Source organism: Prosopis cineraria, unplaced genomic scaffold (assembly GCF_029017545.1).
Source record: "Prosopis cineraria cultivar Desert tree isolate PC_DT_omini unplaced genomic scaffold, ASM2901754v1 PC15, whole genome shotgun sequence".
Lineage (NCBI taxonomy): Eukaryota > Viridiplantae > Streptophyta > Magnoliopsida > Fabales > Fabaceae > Prosopis > Prosopis cineraria.
This window is the reverse complement of record NW_026555346.1, coordinates 3131202-3153236: the sequence shown is the minus strand read 5'-3', so window position 1 is coordinate 3153236 and position 22035 is coordinate 3131202. Positions and strand designations below refer to the sequence as shown.

General features: G+C 35.9%; 3 protein-coding genes across 5 annotated transcripts; 2 read left to right on the top strand and 1 right to left on the bottom strand.

The window, feature by feature from the left end:
• Window positions 1-1110: 1110 nt before the first annotated feature.
• On the top strand, window positions 1111-3725 carry LOC129294493 (uncharacterized). The gene is made up of 6 exons (XM_054932920.1): window positions 1111-1494; window positions 1733-1847; window positions 1964-2175; window positions 2249-2276; window positions 2802-2910; window positions 3428-3725. Exons 1-6 carry the CDS (start codon window positions 1243-1245, stop codon window positions 3507-3509), a joined length of 798 nt encoding a protein of 265 aa, XP_054788895.1. The 5' UTR covers window positions 1111-1242; the 3' UTR covers window positions 3510-3725.
• Window positions 3726-4375: 650 nt separating this feature from the next.
• LOC129294492 (lysM domain-containing GPI-anchored protein 1-like) lies at window positions 4376-7309 on the bottom strand. The gene is made up of 5 exons (XM_054932919.1): window positions 6140-7309; window positions 5728-5845; window positions 5450-5611; window positions 5309-5340; window positions 4376-4954 (listed from the first exon to the last, which is right to left on the bottom strand). The coding sequence occupies exons 1-5, from the start codon at window positions 6813-6815 to the stop codon at window positions 4668-4670; spliced, it is 1275 nt and encodes a 424-aa protein (XP_054788894.1). The 5' UTR covers window positions 6816-7309; the 3' UTR covers window positions 4376-4667.
• A 1921-nt stretch (window positions 7310-9230) lies between these two features.
• Window positions 9231-19380, top strand: LOC129294480 (uncharacterized). Of its 3 annotated transcripts, XM_054932894.1 has the most exons (18): window positions 9231-9670; window positions 9892-10146; window positions 10442-10591; window positions 10822-10992; window positions 11117-11189; window positions 11286-11407; window positions 11612-11691; window positions 12672-12756; window positions 12858-13085; window positions 13707-13766; window positions 14522-14601; window positions 15215-15534; window positions 15613-15704; window positions 15792-15921; window positions 16410-17575; window positions 17661-17956; window positions 18610-18777; window positions 18891-19380. In XM_054932894.1, exons 1-18 carry the CDS (start codon window positions 9446-9448, stop codon window positions 19036-19038), a joined length of 3849 nt encoding a protein of 1282 aa, XP_054788869.1. In that variant the 5' UTR covers window positions 9231-9445; the 3' UTR covers window positions 19039-19380. The 3 variants fall into 3 exon arrangements, with proteins under 3 accessions (XP_054788869.1, XP_054788868.1, XP_054788870.1); XM_054932893.1 differs by having other exon boundaries at window positions 11117-11407; XM_054932895.1 differs by lacking the exons at window positions 18610-18777; window positions 18891-19380 and having other exon boundaries at window positions 11117-11407; window positions 17782-17941.
• The last annotated feature ends 2655 nt before the right edge of the window (window positions 19381-22035 follow it).

Below are 22035 nucleotides of genomic sequence, written 5' to 3'. Positions count from 1 at the left end.
AACCCTACAGGGGATGCTCTTGTGGCTATGGCTATCACCTTCAAAGGGATAGGTAGATTTGCCACATTAAAGTTTAGCTTCTTTCAAGACTCTCTTTGTCTTCAAAATTCAAACTCCAACTTCTTTGGTTTGCATATTCATGCTTGATTAATGTCGTGGATGAGTTTGTTTTTTCTTTATGTCCTTTCTTTTTCAATATAGTAAGACTTAATTTGAATCTATTACGAGCTTTAAATTTAGCCTTCTAGTGTTTTTTTTTATTTTTGTTTTTGTTGTTTCTGGTCCATGTTAAAGGAAATGAGTTTCCCTGCTTGTCTCAATAATTTTAATAATTTTTTATTTTTAATTTGGTTTAGATTTAATTTAGATGGTTCAATTTAATATTAAAATTTTTATAATTGATATATATATATATATATAATTTTTATAAATTTTTATTTTAATAAATATAATAAAAAATACTTTTAATTTGAACCGTCTAAATTAAAATTTAGATGGTTCAAATTTTATCTCAAAAATAAATAGGAAACCCATCATCATGTTAAAGTTAGTCTTCTAAATAGAATGGCTTTCATATAATGCAGTGTCATTTTTATTTTTAATAAAATCGTCTCTCTATAAAAAGGAAGAAGAATGCCTTGAAACTTTATTTTCATTAAATGACTGTCATGAGTCTTAGATGTCATTCTCTCTTTTAATTATGGATGTTCACATCAATAACGCCAAATAATCGCTGCCTTATGTTAAAAATCAGAACAAGTACTCTAATGTCATGCGTACGGAATTCCCCCTCCCTATTTCTTTATTTTTGTTAACTTCTCTAAGATATACTCCCTCCGATCTACATTATTAATAATCTTTTAAAAAAATAAATTTATAAATTATTAAATTAATAGTAATATTTTATTATAAATAAAATATTTAAATTATTTTTTAAAAATAAAAAAAATAATATTATATAATTCATTTATTTTTTAAGAGTTATATTTATAATTTTAATTTTAATATATTTTATTATTTATATTTTTATTATATTAATATTAATAAAATTAATAAAAATAATTTATAAATAAAAGTAAAAGGAGTATTTCTATTTCACTTTGCGCAAACGTTAAGAACACCTTCCCCGGCGCGGAAAAAAGGAAGCGAAGAACGCCTTGGCAGAAAACTTAATTAGGGTTTCCAATTTCCCAATCGAACGATTCGCCCAATTCGGGTTCGAGATTCATAGTCCCTGCAATTATGGTGAGCCCGAGCGCCGTAGAGGTGGCCAAGACGGTGCTGGAGGTTGCCGATGTGGCTTGGACTGCCGTGGAATGCAGTCACCATCTCCGCCACCACGGCAATTCTGACAGTTCATCAAACGAAAACGATGAAAATTTGGAGTCACTTCGATCCGAAAATCGGCGCCTGAGGAGTTTGCTAGAGAAGAATTTGGTGTTGCTTCACAAGCTTTCTCAATCACCTTCATTCTTGAATGATTGTCCTCCAGACGTATGCCCTCTTATGTTACTTCGTTCTTGGGAATAGTTAGCTTTTATACAAATCCTGCTAGTTTTCTAACAATTGGTATTGCTGCAAGCTAAATGAAAAGGGAACAAAATGAGCCTACTTTTATTTATTTATTTATTTATTTTTAATAACAAAAGATCTTTTCGTTCATTTTGGATATGCTATCCCGCTCCCTATTCGTATCTTGCATTCTGTTTATGTGTTCTTGTTGTTAATATAGCTGCAAGGTCGATTAGTTGATACCTTGAGGTCTGATGAGTACCTGACGCAGCTTAAGCGCCTCCAACGATGTTGTATTGATGGAGGCAATGAATTTCCTTTTAAGGAGGCCACAGGTATTGACTATATCTTGGTCAGGGGTTGGGGGCGAGAAGTTAAATTAATGACTTTATATGTCATCTATGCAACTACTTGGGATTGACAACTTTACGCTGCTGCCGTTCTACGGCAGAGCTTGATTATCAGTCTGTGGATATTTTGATCAGTGTTGATTCTGAAGAACCGAGCTGGTGGGTGTGGGTCAAAGATGAAGTCGAACTGAGCAATGTTGAGGAATGGAGTGGAATTGACGATGAAAATTACGTAGTCATTGGTGAGGAACATGTGGTAGATGGAGTTGCCAACTTTATGGCTAAGTGCATTCTGTCAAACCCGAAAGCTCGAGTATGTTCACACTTATATGGATTGTTATTTCTATTTGCTGTATCTAACTTTGTTTCTTTCATTTTGATTGCAGAATTTGTCACCAGAGGAACTACGGAAAAGTAAGTCTCTGGTCGACCTCCGTTGTATCTTGTATGGGTTGTCTATTACATTCCCTTAATCCAATTTGTAAGAAAAAAAGCTTGCATCTTAATTTGTTATATGTTATTGCTTGAATGGACTGGGTCAAGGTCCTCTGGCCCAGCCCATTTAAGCTTATGCTGTACAGGAAAATAATTATTTATAGAATATTTGAGCTTGTTCCACGGCTGATCTAATCTTACTCGTCTAGTGGTAACTGTTGTTCAAAATAGTGTAATTATTATTTTCTCCGATAATTATTTACTGTGTTGATTTTTTCCTTTTCGTTGTTGTGGTTTAACGTTTCTAATTCCGATAACTACATATTTAATTTTCTTTGGAGTTTGAACATTTGATATCCTTTTCCTTTGCTCTGATATGATCTTGAATCCTTTTCCCTTGCTCTGATTTGGTCTTGGATTAAGTGTAGAATTGCGTCTTGTTGCTAGTGCAATGAAGTGGCAATATTTTGGCATCTTTTATATTTTAAATCGTTTGATGCACAGCTTTATTGAAGGCATTGGGTGGCGTAAGCAAACTGGAAAGGGTAATAGATATTTGGCATGCAGGGAAGATGTTTTATGCACTGTCTACCTGGGGACTAGCTTTGGCTGGGTATGACTCTATCCATGTCTGCAAATGTTTAGCTTGCTTGGACAATTTAATAAAATAGATTGATTGATAATTGATTACATCCACACATCATCTACCATGACCTACATGACAGACTTGTAAAACTTATGCAAGGACCTCGTACGTTTTGCACGTGATTGTTTTGCACGTGATTGTGCGCGCGCGCCTCTCTTTTGACCCGCATACAAGCATATACATTAGTTTTTTTTTTTTTTTTATTGGTTTACCCTTCATATGTGTGGTAGGGTGGGACAGGGAAGGGATTTCTTTTCAAAGTGGAAACTAATTTTTCAGAACTTAAAAGAACACATTAATAATTCTAAATTTGATAGTAGGGAAACCCACACTTCAGAAGCCAAAGCTAAAGTGCATCTAAATTTTTCAAGTCTTCATTCCTTCAAAATCATTAATAACCTTATGAGATTGCCCAAAAAGAATGTGGGCGTTGAAAAATGTTTCATTCCTCATTTTATTCATTTGTTTTTTATTTTGATAACAGATTGTACAAAAGCCGTGCGGTTTTAAGACTTGCTGCTAAGGGTATTCATACTGGCGGTAAACTAGCTCTCAGGGCTCTTTGAAGTGGAGGTTCCATGGCCATGTCAAATGTAAAAATGTATACATGGAACTCATAGTGCCTTGCTAGTTGCTAGAGTATGAACTTGATAATTCTTCTTACAAGTATTAATACTTGTAAATAACATTGATAAAGTCAGTTGGCTTCTGGAACTGCTGAATTGGTTGATTGGATTGAACATCTGGTTTCTGCATGATAATGCTAAGCCTGGATTTGTAGACATGAAAATTTTGCTGCTGGGCATGTCAGGTGAGATGCATTAGACGCATGTAATCTCTGATGGTAAAGTCCTAGTCCCCGCCACTCCTAGATTTTTAACACGAATGAAAGTTGAGACTTCTCTAATTCATCAAGAAAGACTCAAGTGAAATATTTAATACGAACGAAAATTATGGGTGCTTTACTTGGGCATTATGATGTATGAGGGGCAGACGTGACTGAGAGACTCGTTTGGAATTAAACCGTTGAATGTTTTGGCTATGGAAATAAACAAAGTCCAATGGCTTATTTTCTGAACGACATACAATGACCTTTGTTACAATTAGGAATTAGGACGGTATCTCCTACCAACCTCAATTAAAAAAATAATTTCCTAGTGACATTCTTTCAGTAAAATTGCGATTTTTTAACCTTGGCCAGGGTGAGAAAGCGAGTTTTGCTCTAGCGTTTAGGTGCTATTGAACGGGGGCCATGGGAAGTTAGACGGCAAGACGGCAAGGCAAGGCTGGTAAACCATGGTCTCTGGGAACAGATAGATTATTACAAGCTCTCCATTTGGACTCGTCTGTCATCAATCAAAACAATAATTGCCAAATATTCTAAAAAGGTTGTCAAAACCGACCGAAGTTACCGGCCGCATTCAAAAGCAGATAAGAAAAACGAACTTAAGTGTACTTTCAATAAAAGAAATATACAGGAAGTTCGCAGCAACATGAGCAAATACCTCTGAACTCTGAAGTTGACCACACTGCAGGCTACAGAGGCCAACTTCCATTCACCAAGGGTTTGGTCACTAAATTCGTTGAGTTTTAATAATAATCACTTTGGAGACCGTTTGGTACAAATACAGCCAAAGAAAAGGAAATGTAACTAAAGATAGATCATTGAAACTGACAGGCAGGGGAAACCCACCATCTCGGCTCAAAACTGCGGAGATTACAAATTACAATGCCATGGAGATCATCAACTTGACAAGCAAAAACACAAGCGCAGATGTCAAAGCAGGTAGTGGATTCACCAAGGAGCAAGCACCGGAAGCACCAGAAGTAAGCCCACTAATAGGGCCATTTGCAGGTTGGGACCCTGGGAACGACCTTGGCACAGCTGATGATTTCGGTGATGATTTACCGGCTCCATCTGACAGAGGTGCTGGTGCTGGTGCTGGTGCAAATACTGAATCCCTCGCAACAGAAGTAGGCGGTGCTGTAAGTGGAGGAAATTGTTGCGGCCCTACATCATGAAAACATTGCAGACACATCCGACATTAACACATTGGACCGGCCAACGAAGAAGCAATACCCTGTCCTCACATCTCTCTCTCTCTCTGTTTTTTTTTTTTTGGGTGGGTGGTAGGGGTTGGGAGCATGTTCGGAATTAATCTGAGGGCATTCATCCAAATGCCTAGGTGGAGCTAGGCCTCGGTTGCTATGCCTACTGTCATTGCTTTAATTTCCAAAACTATGTTGACTGATGTTGCCCAAAAGTGACGGACGCTTAGTGGAATACAATGATTCGAGTGAACACGCAATCAGAATTTCTCTTGATTAGTGGACGTGAAAACAAAAAACTTAACACCACACGTACCTGGGCATCGAGGTTGAAGAGATGTAGACAATCTGCAGGATGAGAAAGATTGAATGAGCTTACAATTCATGTACAAGTCCAGCAAAAAAGGTCCATATTGCAAATCCCGGACAAAAGCCAGCAGGCACAGGATAGACATACGCTGTTATTATAGTGCCATTAGCAAAACCATCATAATTGCAAGAACTAACACTGCAACCACCACTATTCTGCTGCGCTGTAACATTTCCGAGCATGAGATTGCTTCTTTTACATTGCATGCTGGAACAAGATACAGCCAGAGAAGCAGGCATACAGTATAAACTGCGGAGAAACCCAAATGCAATGGTTAGCAGTCTATGAAAGAGAAGCCAGATTTATAATAATAAAGAAAAAGAGGAAATCATAGAAACCAACGGAGAAATGAAGTTGCATAGTACTTTAAATTTCGCGGCCCACAGCTACATAGCACGCAGTGACCTGCTGTGATGGCGTAGCTTCCATTAGGGACAAGCAAACCATGATCAGAGGCATATTTTGGGAAATTTGATGCGCAAGCTGTAACATGAGAAACAGAATTAGAGACTGAACAGCACAGCAGTGGACGCTAGAGGCTGAAGTAAAATTAACATTACAAATATTATTTCCCAAGTGATAATCAATTTGTCAACATTACGGTGAAACTTCTTGCAAGTTGTATGAATAATAGCACCAATTGAAAAGCATGACAAATCAACTGATAAAAGCTTAAACAGGAAAACACTCAGAATTATTACGAGTTTAAACAGAAGAACAGAGGTACCTGAAAAGAAAAGGCTAAACTCTACAAGCAGAAGTAGAACCAGAAATTACCGGGTATCGGTATAGCGAGAATATCACCGTCGTTGATAGCTGAACTTCCCATGGCATTGACATTCATCAAATCAGTCAGAGTGGTAAAGTACCTCGCCGCAATTGTGGCCAAAGTATCGATTGGCTGGACCACATACGACAGATAGATTGCAGGCAAAGAGTTATCGGTACCATTGAAGCAAGTGCATGGAAGCGGCACGACAAGATTCTGACCTGCATCCAGTACCGAAGGGTCACTTATCGAATTGGCATCCCTAAGCTGGTCAGCAGACACCAGACCACCATATATCGAATCCGAAATCGAAGAGAGAGTGTCAGAGGGCCGAGTTTTGTAGTGGGTCGACACCGATTTGCGAATTCCGTCAACACACGAACAAGCAATAGGGATCTTGAGGAAGAGCCGGGAGGGAAGAATGTGATGCTCCACGTCGGGATAAGAAATGTCAATGGCATTGGCAGTCAGAAGAGCAATTGGGTCAATTTGAAAGAGAGAAGCCACCTCAGAGACCTTTAGGTCAGTGTAGAGGGTATACCCGAGCAGAGCATTGCAGGAGTCAGAGTTGGAGCAGGGCTCGATTGTAGATTTGCACCTCACATGAGCGACATTCATCAAATTCAAAACCTGCAAAAGTAACAAGAGAATAGTGCTTCGCAAGGTAGATTTTTTATTGGGCATCGTGGCAACGTCAGTGCTAAACACCCAGATAACCCGAAAATAGATATATTTCCGGCGCAGGGTTTGCCTTTGAAGTTGACAAAGAAGGCTAAACGAAGCTCGTTTTTACTCTCGCAAAGGAAACGTCTTGGCCTTCGGGACGGAAAACTACCGAAGAATATTTCCAGAAAGATGGAAGATTCGAGGGGCAAAGCTTATCAGAGGTACAAACAGGAAGGGTCGAGTTCTCCCCTGCAAAGAAGAGGACTTCAGGGGTCTGGGATTGATTGCGTTTTCTTTTCAGGCCAGCGTCGAAGAGCTAGAAGGAGAGTAGAAATTTGGGAGAGAAAAAGCAAAAAGGGCTTGGATTGTTAGACAGAAAGATCAGGAGTGGCTGCTTTGCCCCCTTCTATCGGTCACACTCTCCATGATGAAGAGTTTCCGACGTTGGTGCCCAGCTGGTCTTGTTTGCCCCCGTGTGCTTTGAATTTTCAAGAAATACCGATCTTTCCCCCGAAAACGTCGGATAAACAAACAACATTAAAAATAAATATCTTTTATTATGATAGAAGCAGAGCGAGGTTAATTTATGCGGGGTTTGATTTTATATTGATGATGATATATGAGATTTGGGACCAGCTGAGGCGAGGATGTTATGGTAATTTAGGAAGTTGCTTTTGAAATTTGGGGACAGTCGGGTGTGGCCCACATCAGACTAGATGTTGGCTCGGATACTCTGCTTTGGGTTTTTCCAGATTTTAAGGCCACCGAAGCATTTTTATTTCGTACTGCTGGATGGGGACCCACCGGCATCCAAGAGTCCATTAGCCGTGACACGTTCATTTTAAATGTTATTTTATTTGCCTACTAATTGACATTAGAGCCGGAAATAAAAGCCCTATTGACGACCCCTTATTTAAACTTAATTTTATAAGAATTTAGATTAAAAAACCGATATTTTTTAAAGAAATTAAACTTTATAACTTTGATAAGTCCTTAAAATACAGGTTCAGGCGTTTTTGTTTCATCCTTAAGAAATTATTTTTACTTTTTAAATTGAATTGAAATTTTAAAATATATATTTATATTTTAAAATTAGAATTTCTGCTATTTCTTTTTAATTTTAGAACATTATAATTTATATTTTTAAATAAAAAAATTAATAATTTGGTCATTATAATTTTGAGTCAGTTATAACTCAATTTCTAAACTTTACTTCTTATAATTTAATTCTTAAAGTTTCAACCTTTTAAATATTAATCCTTATATTTTAAAAAATAAAATTATAAAGATTAAAAATATTTTAAATTTTATTACTAATATTTTAATTACTAAAGATTTTTAATATTTATAAATATTAAAAGTTTAAAATATTTTAATTTTTATAATTTTATTTTTTTAAACTATAACTATTTTATGAATATTATATTTTACTCTTTATCAGTTCCTCTCAATATTTAAGAGGTTAAAATTTCAAGAATAAATACTAAGAGAGAAAGTTCAGATATTGATTTATAATCAAGTCAAAATTTTAAAAATTGAGTTATGATGAGTCAAAATTTAAAATTGAGTTACAATTGAATTAAAATTATAAGGATCAAATGATTAATTTTTTTCTTTAAAAATTATAAAATATTATAATTGAAAATTTTAATTGTTTAAAATTCAATAAAAAAATAATAAAAATTGGCTTCCTAGCTTCCCCCTAAGCATTATTAACAAAGTCAAATTTAAGAAAATAATTGATTTTAAAATAATTAGACTTACAGATTTGAGTCCAAATGACTCAAGCCTGTGAAGACTAGCTTAAATGAGCTCAGCTTGCGCTTCCGATTGACATATTGCATTTCAGCTTTATAAATATAAATAACTATAACAACTTTTAATTATTTTTTTTTTGGGGACAAAAGAGTGCTCCTACTGGCATTTGCCATACTCCTCCCGTCCTCTTCATAGATTATTTTTACTAACTTTATTGATAATAATTAACAAATATAAAAAATAAAAGTATGTAAAATTTTAAATATATTTATTTATAACAAATTTAAAAATGATATTATATTATTTTTTTATAAAAGATAATTTTAATTTTTTTTAAATATTATCTAAAAAGTTGCATCATAATTTATAAATAAGATCAAATAAACATTTTAAAATGTGGTTTATAAATAAAACCAGAAGGAGTGTGTGTATAGGTATGCACATCAATAAATATATTTTTATTTTATATAAATTTATCTCAAGAAAAAATTATGTTCTCTTTTATTTTTTTTACCCTGTAATTAACCGTTATATAATCCTCGTATTATAAATTCATAATTTATTTGCATAAAAATTTGATGCATTGATCTTCAGCTTCTAATAAAAAAATATTATCTTCCAAATTTGAAATTTGATGATTTTATATAACTTGCCCGTATCAGAACGGATTTGAATTGAAAGGATTTCACAGATCCCGGGGTGAAGCCCTAGTCCTAGACCCGGATGGCGGGAACAAAGTTGTCTTTCCCTCCAATTTGCTTGCTCTGAAAGTTCATGTTCATCCTAATTCCCCTCGGCTTCACCGCACTCTTTTTCATCACCCCCAATTCCAAAACCCTAATCAATCATTCTTCCTAATCTCGTCTGATTTCACGAGGTATTCTATTAACATGGACGGCTCTGCAGTGGAGCTTAGTCCAAACAATCTGGGCACGCCCAAGCGCCGGAATGCTCGGCGGAAGTTCGTTCAGTCGACGTTGTTCCCTCAGAAAGCTCAAGAGTCCAATGACAGAGCTGATGATCAACAAGAGGAAGAAGAAGCTCGCTGTTGTGCGAATGAGAACGGGACGGGAAGGCCCAAACAGAAAGTTACTCCTCGAACCAAGAATTCCAAGGTTAGACTTCAGCAATTCAATTTTCCTGAGTTGTCATATGTGAACAGCTGAAATTAAATTACGCCCGTGGTTCCTGCACTGCGCCTGCAATTTGGCGGACTCGAGATTTTAATGCTGAATTCAACTCAGTTTGACTGCCATTGATATCGTAGTAAAACTCAGGTAACTTTTCAGATCATAATTTAATAGTATGACATTTACTCTTTTCTTTCCCCTTATAGATAAAGGAGAAGCTGCCGCAGAATGCTACGTCAGAGAATATGGGCACACCCAAGCGCCGGAATGTTCGCCGGAAGTTGGTTCAGTCGACATTGTCCCCACAGAAAACCCAAGAGTCCAATGACAGAGCTGATGAACAGGAGGAGAACAATGTCGTTGATGATCAACAAGAGAAAGAAGAGGCACATTGTTGTGTGAATGAGAATGAGAAGGGAAATTCCAATCCAAAAGTTACTCCTCGATCCAAGAATCCCAAGGTCAAATTTCAGCAATTCAATTTTCTCGAGATGTAATATTTGAACAGACTATAGTAAATTAAGCCTGAGATTCTTGTATTACACCTGTGCATTTTGGCGGACTGGAGATTCTAATGTTAAATTCAACTTCCAGTTTGATTGCCATTGATATCGTAGTAAAAAAAAAAGTACTTTTTCCCCTTCCAAAAATGGGGGCCAAATAATATTTGCATTAAGACTGATTAGATAATTGAAAAGTTGGTGGGTTCGAACCCAAATAATGCGACATTTACAGCGTTTTCTTTTTCCCTTACAGAAAAAGGAGAAGCAGCTGCAAAACACTACACCAAAGAAACGGTCGCCCAAAGGGGTTAAGGGGTCAGGTTCACGGCAAATGTTGACCAATGTGGCACAGATTAGTATGGCGGTCCCTGATTTGCGTTTGGAGGCAAAACTGTCAGCTGAGGTTTGTGCAAGTGGTTCATACTGCGCTATCTGTTTTTGATGGGTAACCTGCGTTGTTGGAATTTTGTTAATGATGTATTCTTTGTTTTATAAGCAGTCCTTCCGCATTTATATTTTTGTTCACCTTTGACAAATTATTTACTGACTGTGGCTTCAATTTTGCTGTTACTTCCACGGGGCTTGTTAAGATTGGTGACAGGCACGCACTCTTTCTCTCTATGATTTATCCAGGAAAATTCAAGGATATTTGCTGGACGGCAAATGCATCCCTTTTTTTCTTCATGGAAGGTTGAGAAGAAACCTCAGGAGGCAGCTGAATCAGAACTCAGTTTATATGCAGCGAGGAGGAAGGATGAGCAAGTACTTGCCTGTGCCCCTATTCATGTATTTGAAAATAATCAGGCACGTTACTTGCCCTATGCATTTGTTATTAGTATTCTATTATGACAAAAGTGGCCAATTTTTATTTCCTTGGTTGATAGCTTCTGCAATCTGTTTGAGAATATAGCAAAATTCTTTGATGCAGGATGTTGATGATACATCATTGCCCGACTGGAAAAACTGGACGTTTTTGGGGCAGACTGACAAAGCAAATTATGGTCCAGAAAGTTCATTTTCCTCTGTTTTTGAGGGTTCTATTGAACCCTTAAATATTGACAAGCTTCACAATACTTGTTATCCCTCTGGTGTTGCAGTTTCTCAAAATGTCCTGTCTTATTCAGATCAACATTCCATAGAATCTACGCAGCCTCAAGTAGAAAACTCAGCTTCACTGGATGGTGGGCAAACAAGTCTTCAACCACCAGAAGCCAAACTGGTACATGTTTTATTGTAATATTAGAAAGTACCTTATGTCCATACTCCTTAGTAATTCCTGTGCACAAATAAAAAAAGCAAGATATGTAAGATTTAAATGCCTATATGTGATCAGTGGGAGCATTGGAAGCTTTTTAGAAGCGGAGATATTTTCTTTCCATCTGTTTTAATGATTTGTTACTGTTGGCAAATACGTTATCACCAGGACATGAAAGCCAATACTGAGCAAGCTGGCATTTTCAGAAAGTCAGATCCTGAACCACAGAGTAGATTTCTTCAAGAAAGGTTAAAACATGCATGACACACACCTGGCATATTTCTGGCAATGACATATATTCATATAACTAGTTATTACTTGTGATTCTATATTTATATAAATCTTCACTTCATATAGCAAATGGTATTTAGTGCTACCAAGTGTTGTCAATACTTATATTCAGCTCATGACCTCTCTGATCTACCTGGCATGTGCTAATGGCTTAGTTAAGAAAGATTTATTTTCTGCGAAGTTCAGGATTTTGAAATATTAGAATATGTGCAATTGTTTCCTTCTGATCTATCTTTTTATGAACATTTTGGTTGTCGATAAGGAGGGGTTAGCAGATAGTCTTTAGCCCTATGAAGATATGAAAAGAGGTAGAGAGAGACCAAAAAAGACACTCAAGGCAGTCAGCAATCGAGATCTCCTGGTTATGGTTCATCGGAAGAGTTGGTTTCAATGCGATCCGTGTGGCCAACCTAATTGAATGGATAAGGCTGTTGTTGTTGTTATCACACCTTGGTTGCAAAAAATTGCTTGGATCTCACCTGAGATATGACTAGGTTAGATAGAGTTCAAGTTGGTAGGTTTATTCATGAATTTTTGGCTCAAAGCAAGGAGGTTGTGGCTTCTGAGATCTTTTTTTTTTTGGTGCTTTTACTAAAATTTTTCCTTTTTTGGTGTCTATGTCTTGATAAGCATGAATTATTGATTGTAATATTATATGTCTGCTGTTTACTTTTTACTTTTGCTTTCTCCTGTCTTCCAAGCCTAAAGAGCTCGTTGTGTATGGTCCTGCTATACTTGAGTTTCCTGGCTGTCCGGCAATGGAAATTTTCAATTGTCAACAAGAGAAAATAGATGTATTTCTGTTGCATATATTTTTTTTTAATAATAGCTTCAACAATTGAAGGACTCATTTATTATGTCTTATATAAATTAGCTTTAGGTTAGGGAATGTCATTTACTGACAGGCAGGTTTTTTTCCTTCTCCTATGCATTGCAGCATGAGGTCGTATTACCATAGTTGTGGAGATAAGGCTGAGGGAACCCTATGGACGCACAAGTACAAGCCAACAAAGGCCTTTGAGGTTTGACGTTTTTGGTTAGTTTTGTTTTTAATTTTGAAGTTACATCTGCTAATTTTCCACAGTTTTAAATTCTGAAATTAATATTTTTATGGCTTTAATAGGTATGTGGTAATGATGAGTCCGTGAAATTTTTGCGTGACTGGTTACATCTCTGGCATGGAAGACGTTATCAAAGCAGGAAGGATGCCTCGTGCAGGGATAAAAGTGATATGCATGGTGGTGGTGGTGACGACGATGACTATGACTGTTCTCATTGTGACTATGATTCAGAAGACATGACTGAGGGGGACTCCCTGGAGAATGTTCTCTTAATTACTGGACCAATTGGGGTGTGTGAAAATCTTCTTTGTTATAACTATGGCATACATTCTGTCTGCACAAATTGGTTTTTTCTTCATCATTTTTACCTCTATTAAAGACTACTTTTATTTGAAAGATGACTGTTGTTATTTGTTAAAATATGGATAAAGCGGTCTCAGTGAATTGGCTAAGGCTTAAGGAACTTTTTATAAACTTCCTAATAGATACAACTCATCAAAACGGTATGGAATGATTAATTTTATAGTGTGGCTAACACTGCAATCCTTTAAAGCACTTGAGATGAATTTTGACTGCTTACTCTGATTATAAATTATGGTAAAGCTGTAGGGTTGAACTCTAATGAGTTAAAAGCGCTTTTGCTGTTGCACATGAAATTTGTACGAGGCATATTGCATTCTGGTATTTGGGGTACTGCTGCATAGTTTTCCAGTTTAAGGATAGGATAATCTGCCTTCCTGTAATTTTCATTGAAAATATGTGTGTGAAGTTTGAATTTCCACTTTTTCTTTTTTCTTTTTTGTCTTGCTGGTAGCTGTAGAGCATCATCATTATCTATCTGTTGCTAAATCAAATATTTTGTTGTGTAACATCCACATTGGTGGCTAAGGCATAAAAATATCCTGTTGTAGAGTGGCAAATCTGCGGCTATATATGCTTGTGCACAAGAGGAGGGGTTTGAGGTTCTAGAGGTATTTTTTCTTCATCCATTGAGATGTATCTGTTTTTAAGATGTTTTGGCTAGTTAATCTTTTTTACTGTGCTGCATATATAATTATATGAATTCACTTATTTCATGCATTTGATTGCATTCAATCCTTGAAAACATTAGTGAATGTGAGGCCAAGTAATTACTTTTTGAAGTGGTTATTCTGATGTTTTATTATGCTTGCCTGTTTTTCCCCGTAGATTTGGAATCAAGCCTACCTTTGCATTTTTATGTTTGGTACATGCAGATATAGATTTAAATTTATTTTAAATTATGTGCATCGCACTTTGATGTTGCCCTGTTCAACTCAGTGCTCAATGGGCATTAAACAAATATGCTGTAATCTTCGATGCAATATTTTTAATAAATAGATGTATAATATATCCCACTCTCTTGTCAACTGTTTTATCTGTGACTAGAAATGTGGGTCCATGTTGCATAGGATGCATTATGATATAAAAAACTATAATACAATAGCGTAGTCAGAGATTGAACTTTACTATTCAATTCAAATTACTTATTCAAATTTCAAAGTCACATCCTTCAATGGTTGAAATAATTAAACAAATGATCATATCACAATCCAAAATGTACTATTCACAAGCCAAGCTACATAATTTGCTTACTGCAAAATTTATATATTAGCAGAAATTTATATTAACCTAAAATTTCCTTTGTCCGTTATTATCATTATCAAGAAAATTATATTATGCCTTACCGAGCCTGTTGACTAAACAGCTCAATACATCAGACTGTCGAAATGGGACTGCTGTCAAGCAGCACTTTGGAGATGCTCTTGGATCGCTTGGGTTCAAAAGGTGAGAATTTCTTGTCAATGCATTTAGAAATCTGATGCAAAGGTTTTGGACCTTAGCAATTGTATCATCAGTTGACTTATTTTAGCATTCCTTTTATATGAGGAGATGCATTTCATCCCAAGAAATCAGTTCACTAAATGAAAGTATATGCTGGATGGCATGAGCCATTGTGTTCTTACTTCCTAGAAACACATGCAAATCAACAAAGTTTTCTGTGTGTTGTCTCAATGTCAATTTTCAGAGATTTACTAGCTTGTGATAACAACTAATGGAAGGGTGTAAATTAAATTTTAGATGTCCAGATAGTTAGGGAGTAGTAAGTGTCAAATCAAGCATGGACCAAGCATTAACTGGCGCTGGTTACTTTGTTCCCATAGATGTCTTAGGTGATAAGCTTATGATGTGGGGCTGGGCTGTTTCTTGGTTCATTCTTCACCATGAATTTGAAAAAGGACAAAAAGAATACGAACCTTTTGGTCAAACTGCTTTATTACTTTGTGTTCCTCCATTCAATTAAGTATCAAGTAGTTCTAGTAAAATTAAGCCACTCTTGGTGGGAAATGTTTTCATTAAGTTGTCCTATAATAATGGTTCTTATATATTGTACATCAAGGTTATTGGAACACACGGATGGTTCACCAATGAAGAAAAAGAGGAAGCTGTCCTTAGGCCTAGCTTTGCCTAGTAACAAAGCATCTGATGAGTTAAATGAAGGGGTAATTGGACCAATAGCCATATCTGATGATGAAGTCTGCCCAGTTGCAACATCTTGTATGTTACCGGGCCAGAGAAACTTAATTGGATATGATAAAGTCCAAACATTAATTCTAGTTGAGGATGTGGACATCCTTTTTCCTGAAGATCGTGGATGTATTGCTGCCATACAACAAATTGCCGAGACAGCAAAGGGGCCTATCATATTAACCTGCAATAGTAAGATGACATGTTAATTTAATAAATTGTTATAGCTTTTATCAAAGTGTTCAATTTTTTATGATTCTTGTGAATCAGGTTATAATCCTGCTCTGCCAGATAATTTTAGTAGACGTCATGTTTCTTTCTCATTGCCATCCACAAAGGAGTTGCTGTGTCATTTGTACATGGTATGTGCTCAAGGATACCTCTACCTCTTTAAGTAGGGAAAAGGAGGAAGTCTCAAATTTTATAATGTTGCAACTAATAAACTGCAGGTTTGTGTTACGGAAGGAGTCAACATTGATCCTTTTGTACTGGAGAAATTTATACAATTTTGCGATGGAGATATCCGCAAAACTGTGATGCATCTTCAGTTCTGGTTCCAGAGTAAAAGATTAAGAAAAGGTGCACCACCGAGAGCATCTTATTATATCATGCATGATTATGAATCATTATCTTGTCTGAAAACCATAATGATTCTGCTTCATCACTGTGTATTGTGTTCTCTTGCATTTAAGACCTTCAATTCCTATCTTCAATATTAATATTTATGTAAACTGCTATGACGGAATCTTATTATCTGCATTTATTGACTGAGGAAATATTTAAAAAGTTGGCATAGTTACATTTGAAGCTTGGATGGGTTAAGTCATGCAAATTTTTAGTTGTTACTAGTAGTATTACTAAAAGACAAGCAGACTTAATATATTCGTTAAGAGGGCATTTTTTTATCATCTGTATAGGATTTTGTCTTGAGATTTCTGCTCAGTGGTAATTGATACCCCTTTATTTCTTTCTTTTTTGCCGTGTTCTCTTTTTATGGTTTGAGGGTGATTTTTGGTTTCTACATGGTTATGACATGCAATAAAGTTATGATTTCATCTCTTGTCCAGACAAAAAAGCACAGAAATTGTATGGCTCGCTTCCATTTGACCTTGAGGTTGGCCATCAGATACTGCCCAAGATGATGCCCTGGGGTTTTCCCTCTCAGTTATCTGAACTAATTGAGAAGGAAGTTACCAGGGTAATAACCACAATGGAAGAAAACTCTAGTTTGCAGGGGTTAGTTGAGGAACAGCTTGACTTGAATGAAAAGCAAAGTGATTCGGATGTGAAGCAGGTGGGAACTGATTATATAGAGTCGAAGAAAGTAGAAATGCTTGAGAGGAATGGATCTGTTACAGACTACAGCCAATTGGAAGCTCAATTTCATGCTCTTTCTGAGATTTCAAATTCTTTTGGCACCCCGGTTGCACCTTCTAAAAGGAAGATTCAAAGGAAGCTTGTAGTGATGTCCTCTGGTTCTGAGGATGAGGATTTAAATAATGGGCACCCTCTTGACATGTGTGATGATGCCGACAATGGACCAGCTCTTGTGGACAACAGTGATACTCCATCAAAACTTCCAATGAATAAAAAATACACCAGCGTATCATTTTTTAAGCGGGGTGCTGGATTGGAGGAGTCTGAGGTAGACCTGAACAAACATTTAAGAACAGCTGACGTTATGTGTTCAAGTGAAACATCCAAGTCACTTGATGTATCCTGTGTTCCGGAATCAACTTTTGTTCCTGAGACTCTTGATGAAATAGAAACTATCTCTGGAGCAGTGTCTTGTGGCAATGGTGATGGTCCTTTGGAAGTCTCTGTGAATAATGAGTTACCACCATTCACTTTCAGTGTTCGCAAGCGCTTAGCCAAGCGAGTGCTGGATGATGATTTGTTGGGAAGTACCAAAATACCAGAATCTTCTCAAAAAGAGATTGTGCAAGATTTGATAGATGAAAATATGGAACCTTCACCCGTGTATGATGTGATGGATGAATGCAGTCGAGTGGATTTCAAAATGAAGTCCAATTTTGTCGAACCCTTTCCATCAATGGGGACTGATGTAATACATAAGATCTGGAGAGAACTGCGTGAATGTCGAGCAGATTTAAGACAGCATGCTGCCACTGAACAGCCAGGTGCTTTTGAAGTCGTTAAACTGGCTTGTGGTATCAGCAATCTAATTTCAGAGGCTGACTTGCTGTTTGGTAACTTAAAACAAAAAGAATGTGTAAGTTCCTTGTGATGGCTGCAATAAAATTTCAAGTTTTTCTTCTTAGTTTATTTCAGTTGTCATGATAATGATGAATCTGCAGGATATTTTGGAAGCTCCAACTTCACTTTTTAACGAAGCCACATTTAATTGGTATGATGAGCAAATGATGGTGTCCACTGTTGCTGAACATGGGTTTTGTTTTTATGCTAAACACTTGTCAGATATGGGATTGAAGTCAGACTGCAAGAGCAATGTAGATTTAACTTCAGAGATCTTGACTTCCACTACTAGCATGGTGGCACTGGGCTATTTATCTAGACAGGGCCTCTCAAACCGTACTAACTCCTGTACTCGAAAGGACTTTGGGAACAAGTCAAGAAACGATTTGCCAGATAGGTATATATTGTTGCTGCAATATCGTAGTTTATACATATAATTTCATGCTGTTTACCTATTCATATACGCATGTCCATGCACGGTAGTCATCCTTCAATTTTAATAACACATTGAAGCTTCTGTGGACTTGGATTTTTTCATTCTACGGATGTTTTTTTTTCTTTTTTGTTTTCTTCTTGCTATTGTCATCCACTTCAAAACTTAAGCAAAACCGATTGAAAATTAATAAATAATTAAGTACTCCCTAGCAAACCTTATCCTTGGAATATAACTTTCCTTCACTATATTAATTCCCTATCTAGTAAGATAAAGCTTGTTTTTGTTTTATACTAATTCAGCTGGATTCTTTAATGTTAAATTCTAATATTATTATAGTTTTTGTTGCTTTGATTGTTGCTACTACTAATACTAAACAGCCAGCTTGTGTTTAATTGAAAATGAATTATTAGAATGTCGTATTCTTATATATAATGAATAAAAAAGAATTTAGAACTGCAATTCAGCTGTCTTGGAGAGAATAATTTGTAACTCATGAAGTATCCAATCTTAACGGATGTCCTGTATGACAGACTTTCTTCTGCTACTTTTCATTCATTTATACTGTGTTTTGGGCATGTTTATATGTCAACCTTGCTTTGGCACCTTCGATGCAGCCAAATGCAGACATCACTGTTCAGCGTAGTCCAGTCCACTGTTCCCGCAAGATTATCCTTGGCACTGAAAGGCGTTGCGTTCAATGAATATCTATCTTCGTTGCGCCTTATCGCAAGGTTAGAAGACTTGCGCATATCACAAGGTGCTGAAAAGACGAGAAGGCGAAGGTATATGTTTGCGAAGTAAATTCTATGTTTTTTCAAGCCCTTTTGCTTGATTGGAAAAAATAATCCTGCAATCACCCGTATAGTTTCTTGAAGTGCATGATGTTTCAATGCAGGGCGCGGGGTGCTCAACATTACTTGAGCAAGGGTACCATGATATTGTCGCGTGAGGATATATCATTGTTGGGTGAAGGAGATCTGTACAGAAAGAACTTTTCCAAGCATATTGGTGCCAGCAACCAGGTGGATAGCAACTTTACATAATTCAACGCTTCAGCATAGAGTTAATAATTTATTCATTCCTTGACCAAAAATAATTTATTCATCCCTCACGCTTGACACCCAAGAATTCAGATTGCATTGACGATTGGCATACGATGAGTTCCCTGCGGTCATGGGATGCGATTGTAAATTAAACCAGAGAAGTAGCGTTAGGATCAGGATTCAGAAGTAGGAATTGGCCCGTTTCTGTAAAGTTATATGATTAAAAGCCTAGGTTTCTGTTTTTTAAGTGAGAAGTAAATCTCAGTCATTGTTTAAAAGAAAAAATTGATAAGAAATAAAGCCTATAGTGATTAATCCACCGTATTCATATCATCTGAACAATCGTCGACTATTGTTCTATTATCATTACGGATTACAGCAAATTTGTGATCTTTGAAAAGGTGGTCTTTCACCTCGAAATAGCCTTAACAAAGAATTGGTGTGTATCATTGATAGGCTAAGCGCTTGAGTTTGAAATGTTGTGGTCTCTCAAAATGTTTCGGGGAGAGATGTGACTCTTGGGAAGTCAGCTATTCTGTGCCAAACATCATGGGATAACCCTAGTTAATAATTTTGTCAAGAGAAAATCAATTATTTGATCTAGTTTTGATAATCCAGTTTTAATACTTTTAATTTAGTTGTAATTTTGAACTATCTTTTGCAGCTTAATCTTTCAATCATTTAAATATTAATTTTTATATTTTAAAAAATAAAATTATAAAGATTGAAAATATTTTAAATTTTTAATATTTATATTCTCTATAAAGATTAAAAAGTTTGAGTAATTTAAAATATTAGTTATAAATTTTAACATAATTTTAATATTTATAATTTTATTTTTAAAATACAGGAACTGATATTTTAAATGATAAAAAATATAAAGATTAAAATTTAAAGTTTGAGTTGTAACTAAGTAAATTTTAAAGACTTAAATTATAACAAATTGAAAAATAATTATTTTTTTTGGTCAAATTGCAAAAGTGAGTTTCTCCCAAAAATAAAAAAACAAAGTTCGTGTAAAATTGTGACAGCTATATCACATGAAGTTTGAAACAGAAGTGTTGAATATTTTGTTGAGGTAGGGTTCTCGCTCTTTTGCTGCGTGTTAAAGATAAAGATGAGAATGCCCTTCTTGTTGTCTTTAAACAAGTGTTCCTAGAATAGAGCACAAAGATAGATTACCCAAGTCTAAACAGGGACTAGTAACTAATATATTTGTTGTGTAATAATGATGAGTTGTTAGTTGCTATACACGTGTGCATCTCAGATGGCCTCATATTATATATATTGTAACACATACATTCAGAATAATACAATTTATCTTTGCCCTTTTCATTTATCTATATGTGCTAGAACCTTAATATGGTATCAAAGCTGCAACCCTAACCATGGCGTCCAAAACTTCTCACACCTCTTTAAACTCTAAGCTCGTCGTCTTTGATTTAGTAAAGGGAGAGCCTATTACTTTCTCGCATAACATAACTGTGAAGCTTGATGACAAGAATTATTTACTTTGGCGTCAACAAGTCAAAGATGCCATTAGAGGTCACAATCTCCAAAGATTTATCAAAACCTCGTGTTCTTCGCTGCAGTGCCCATCGACAAAGATCTTGAGTTCACTGTGGTTTTTCTTGCATTTCTTCGGGGGTACAGTCAAGATTAGCTTATATTTTTTTTTGGATTCAATCGCTTGTGTCCGAGAGTATGTTAGCTCACCTTGTTGGTTGCACAACCTACTTTGCTGCCTGGAAATGCATCTCTGATTTCTTTTATTCTCATCATCGAGCTAAGATTTATCTCTTCAAAAAGGATCTTTGTAATACAAAAAAGAAGATAACTCAATTTCAGAATATGTTTTGCGAGTCAAAGCATTGGCGGACTCACTCATTACTGTTATTCACTGTCATTGAACAAGACTAGATCGAAGTCATTTTTAAAGGCTTGCCTAAAGAGTATGAGTCAATCATTTCCTCCATTAACACATTGAACCATTCACCTTAAGTGAAATTGAGACACTTTTTATTGGTCATGAACTTAAATAGACCGAATCGCTTAAAGTGTTTATTGATTATCTCCTAAAGATTTCTCTACCTAATGCTCAGTCCAAGGCTGAACCATTTGGAGCTGGTTTTTACAACCACATCCTACTGTTTTGCTTGGTAATACTCAATCTTAGTTTCACCATCATGATGGTGGTAGTAATCATGGCTGTGGAGGATGTGGACATCGTGGTCGTGGTAGCAACTTATTTTCCCATCCTACTTTAGTTTGTCAAGTTTGCTTTGAGCTTGAGCACTTTGCTCTCTTTTGCTATCACAGGTTTGACCAATCCTTTGCTTATCCTCCTTTAACTTATCATCAAGCACAAATCAATTGTACATATGCTTCCTGAAATATTCTCACTCCACTAAACATAATTAACTAATATAACATTAGATAATCAGAAACTTAATAAGATGATTACCAAAGTTCAATTTAAAAGTAAGAGATCTCAAGTTTTTTAAATAAAAATAAGTTTCAATCAATCAAAATCTTTTATATCAGAGTAAAAATAAGTTACGGATATTTCAGAAGAGTGAAAGAAGTCACAAATGGTTGAAAAATAAGACATGTGCTGTGATATAGGGTAATGTGCCACATGGCGTGTTGCATGAAATTTCAATTGATTTTGCTGTCATTTGACAGCAGAATCAGGAAAAATTCTGACTTGCCTCGATTCTCCGTCTGAAGTCCGATTGACGTGACCTAAGTGTTTACGAAAAACTTTTTGCATGAACTAGCTAATGACATAAGTTTCACTTCTAAAATAAGTCATACTAGAAAGTTGGACACTCAAACATATTTTAACCACTTTTCAACACTTTTACATAAAATGGGTGTCCAAAATCCTCAACAAGTGCTAAAAAGCTTTTCCTAGTACCTGGATCATGTCCTATGGACTTATGACTATCAGTACAACACGTTACAAACACTAAAACAATAGTGTAACAAAAATTT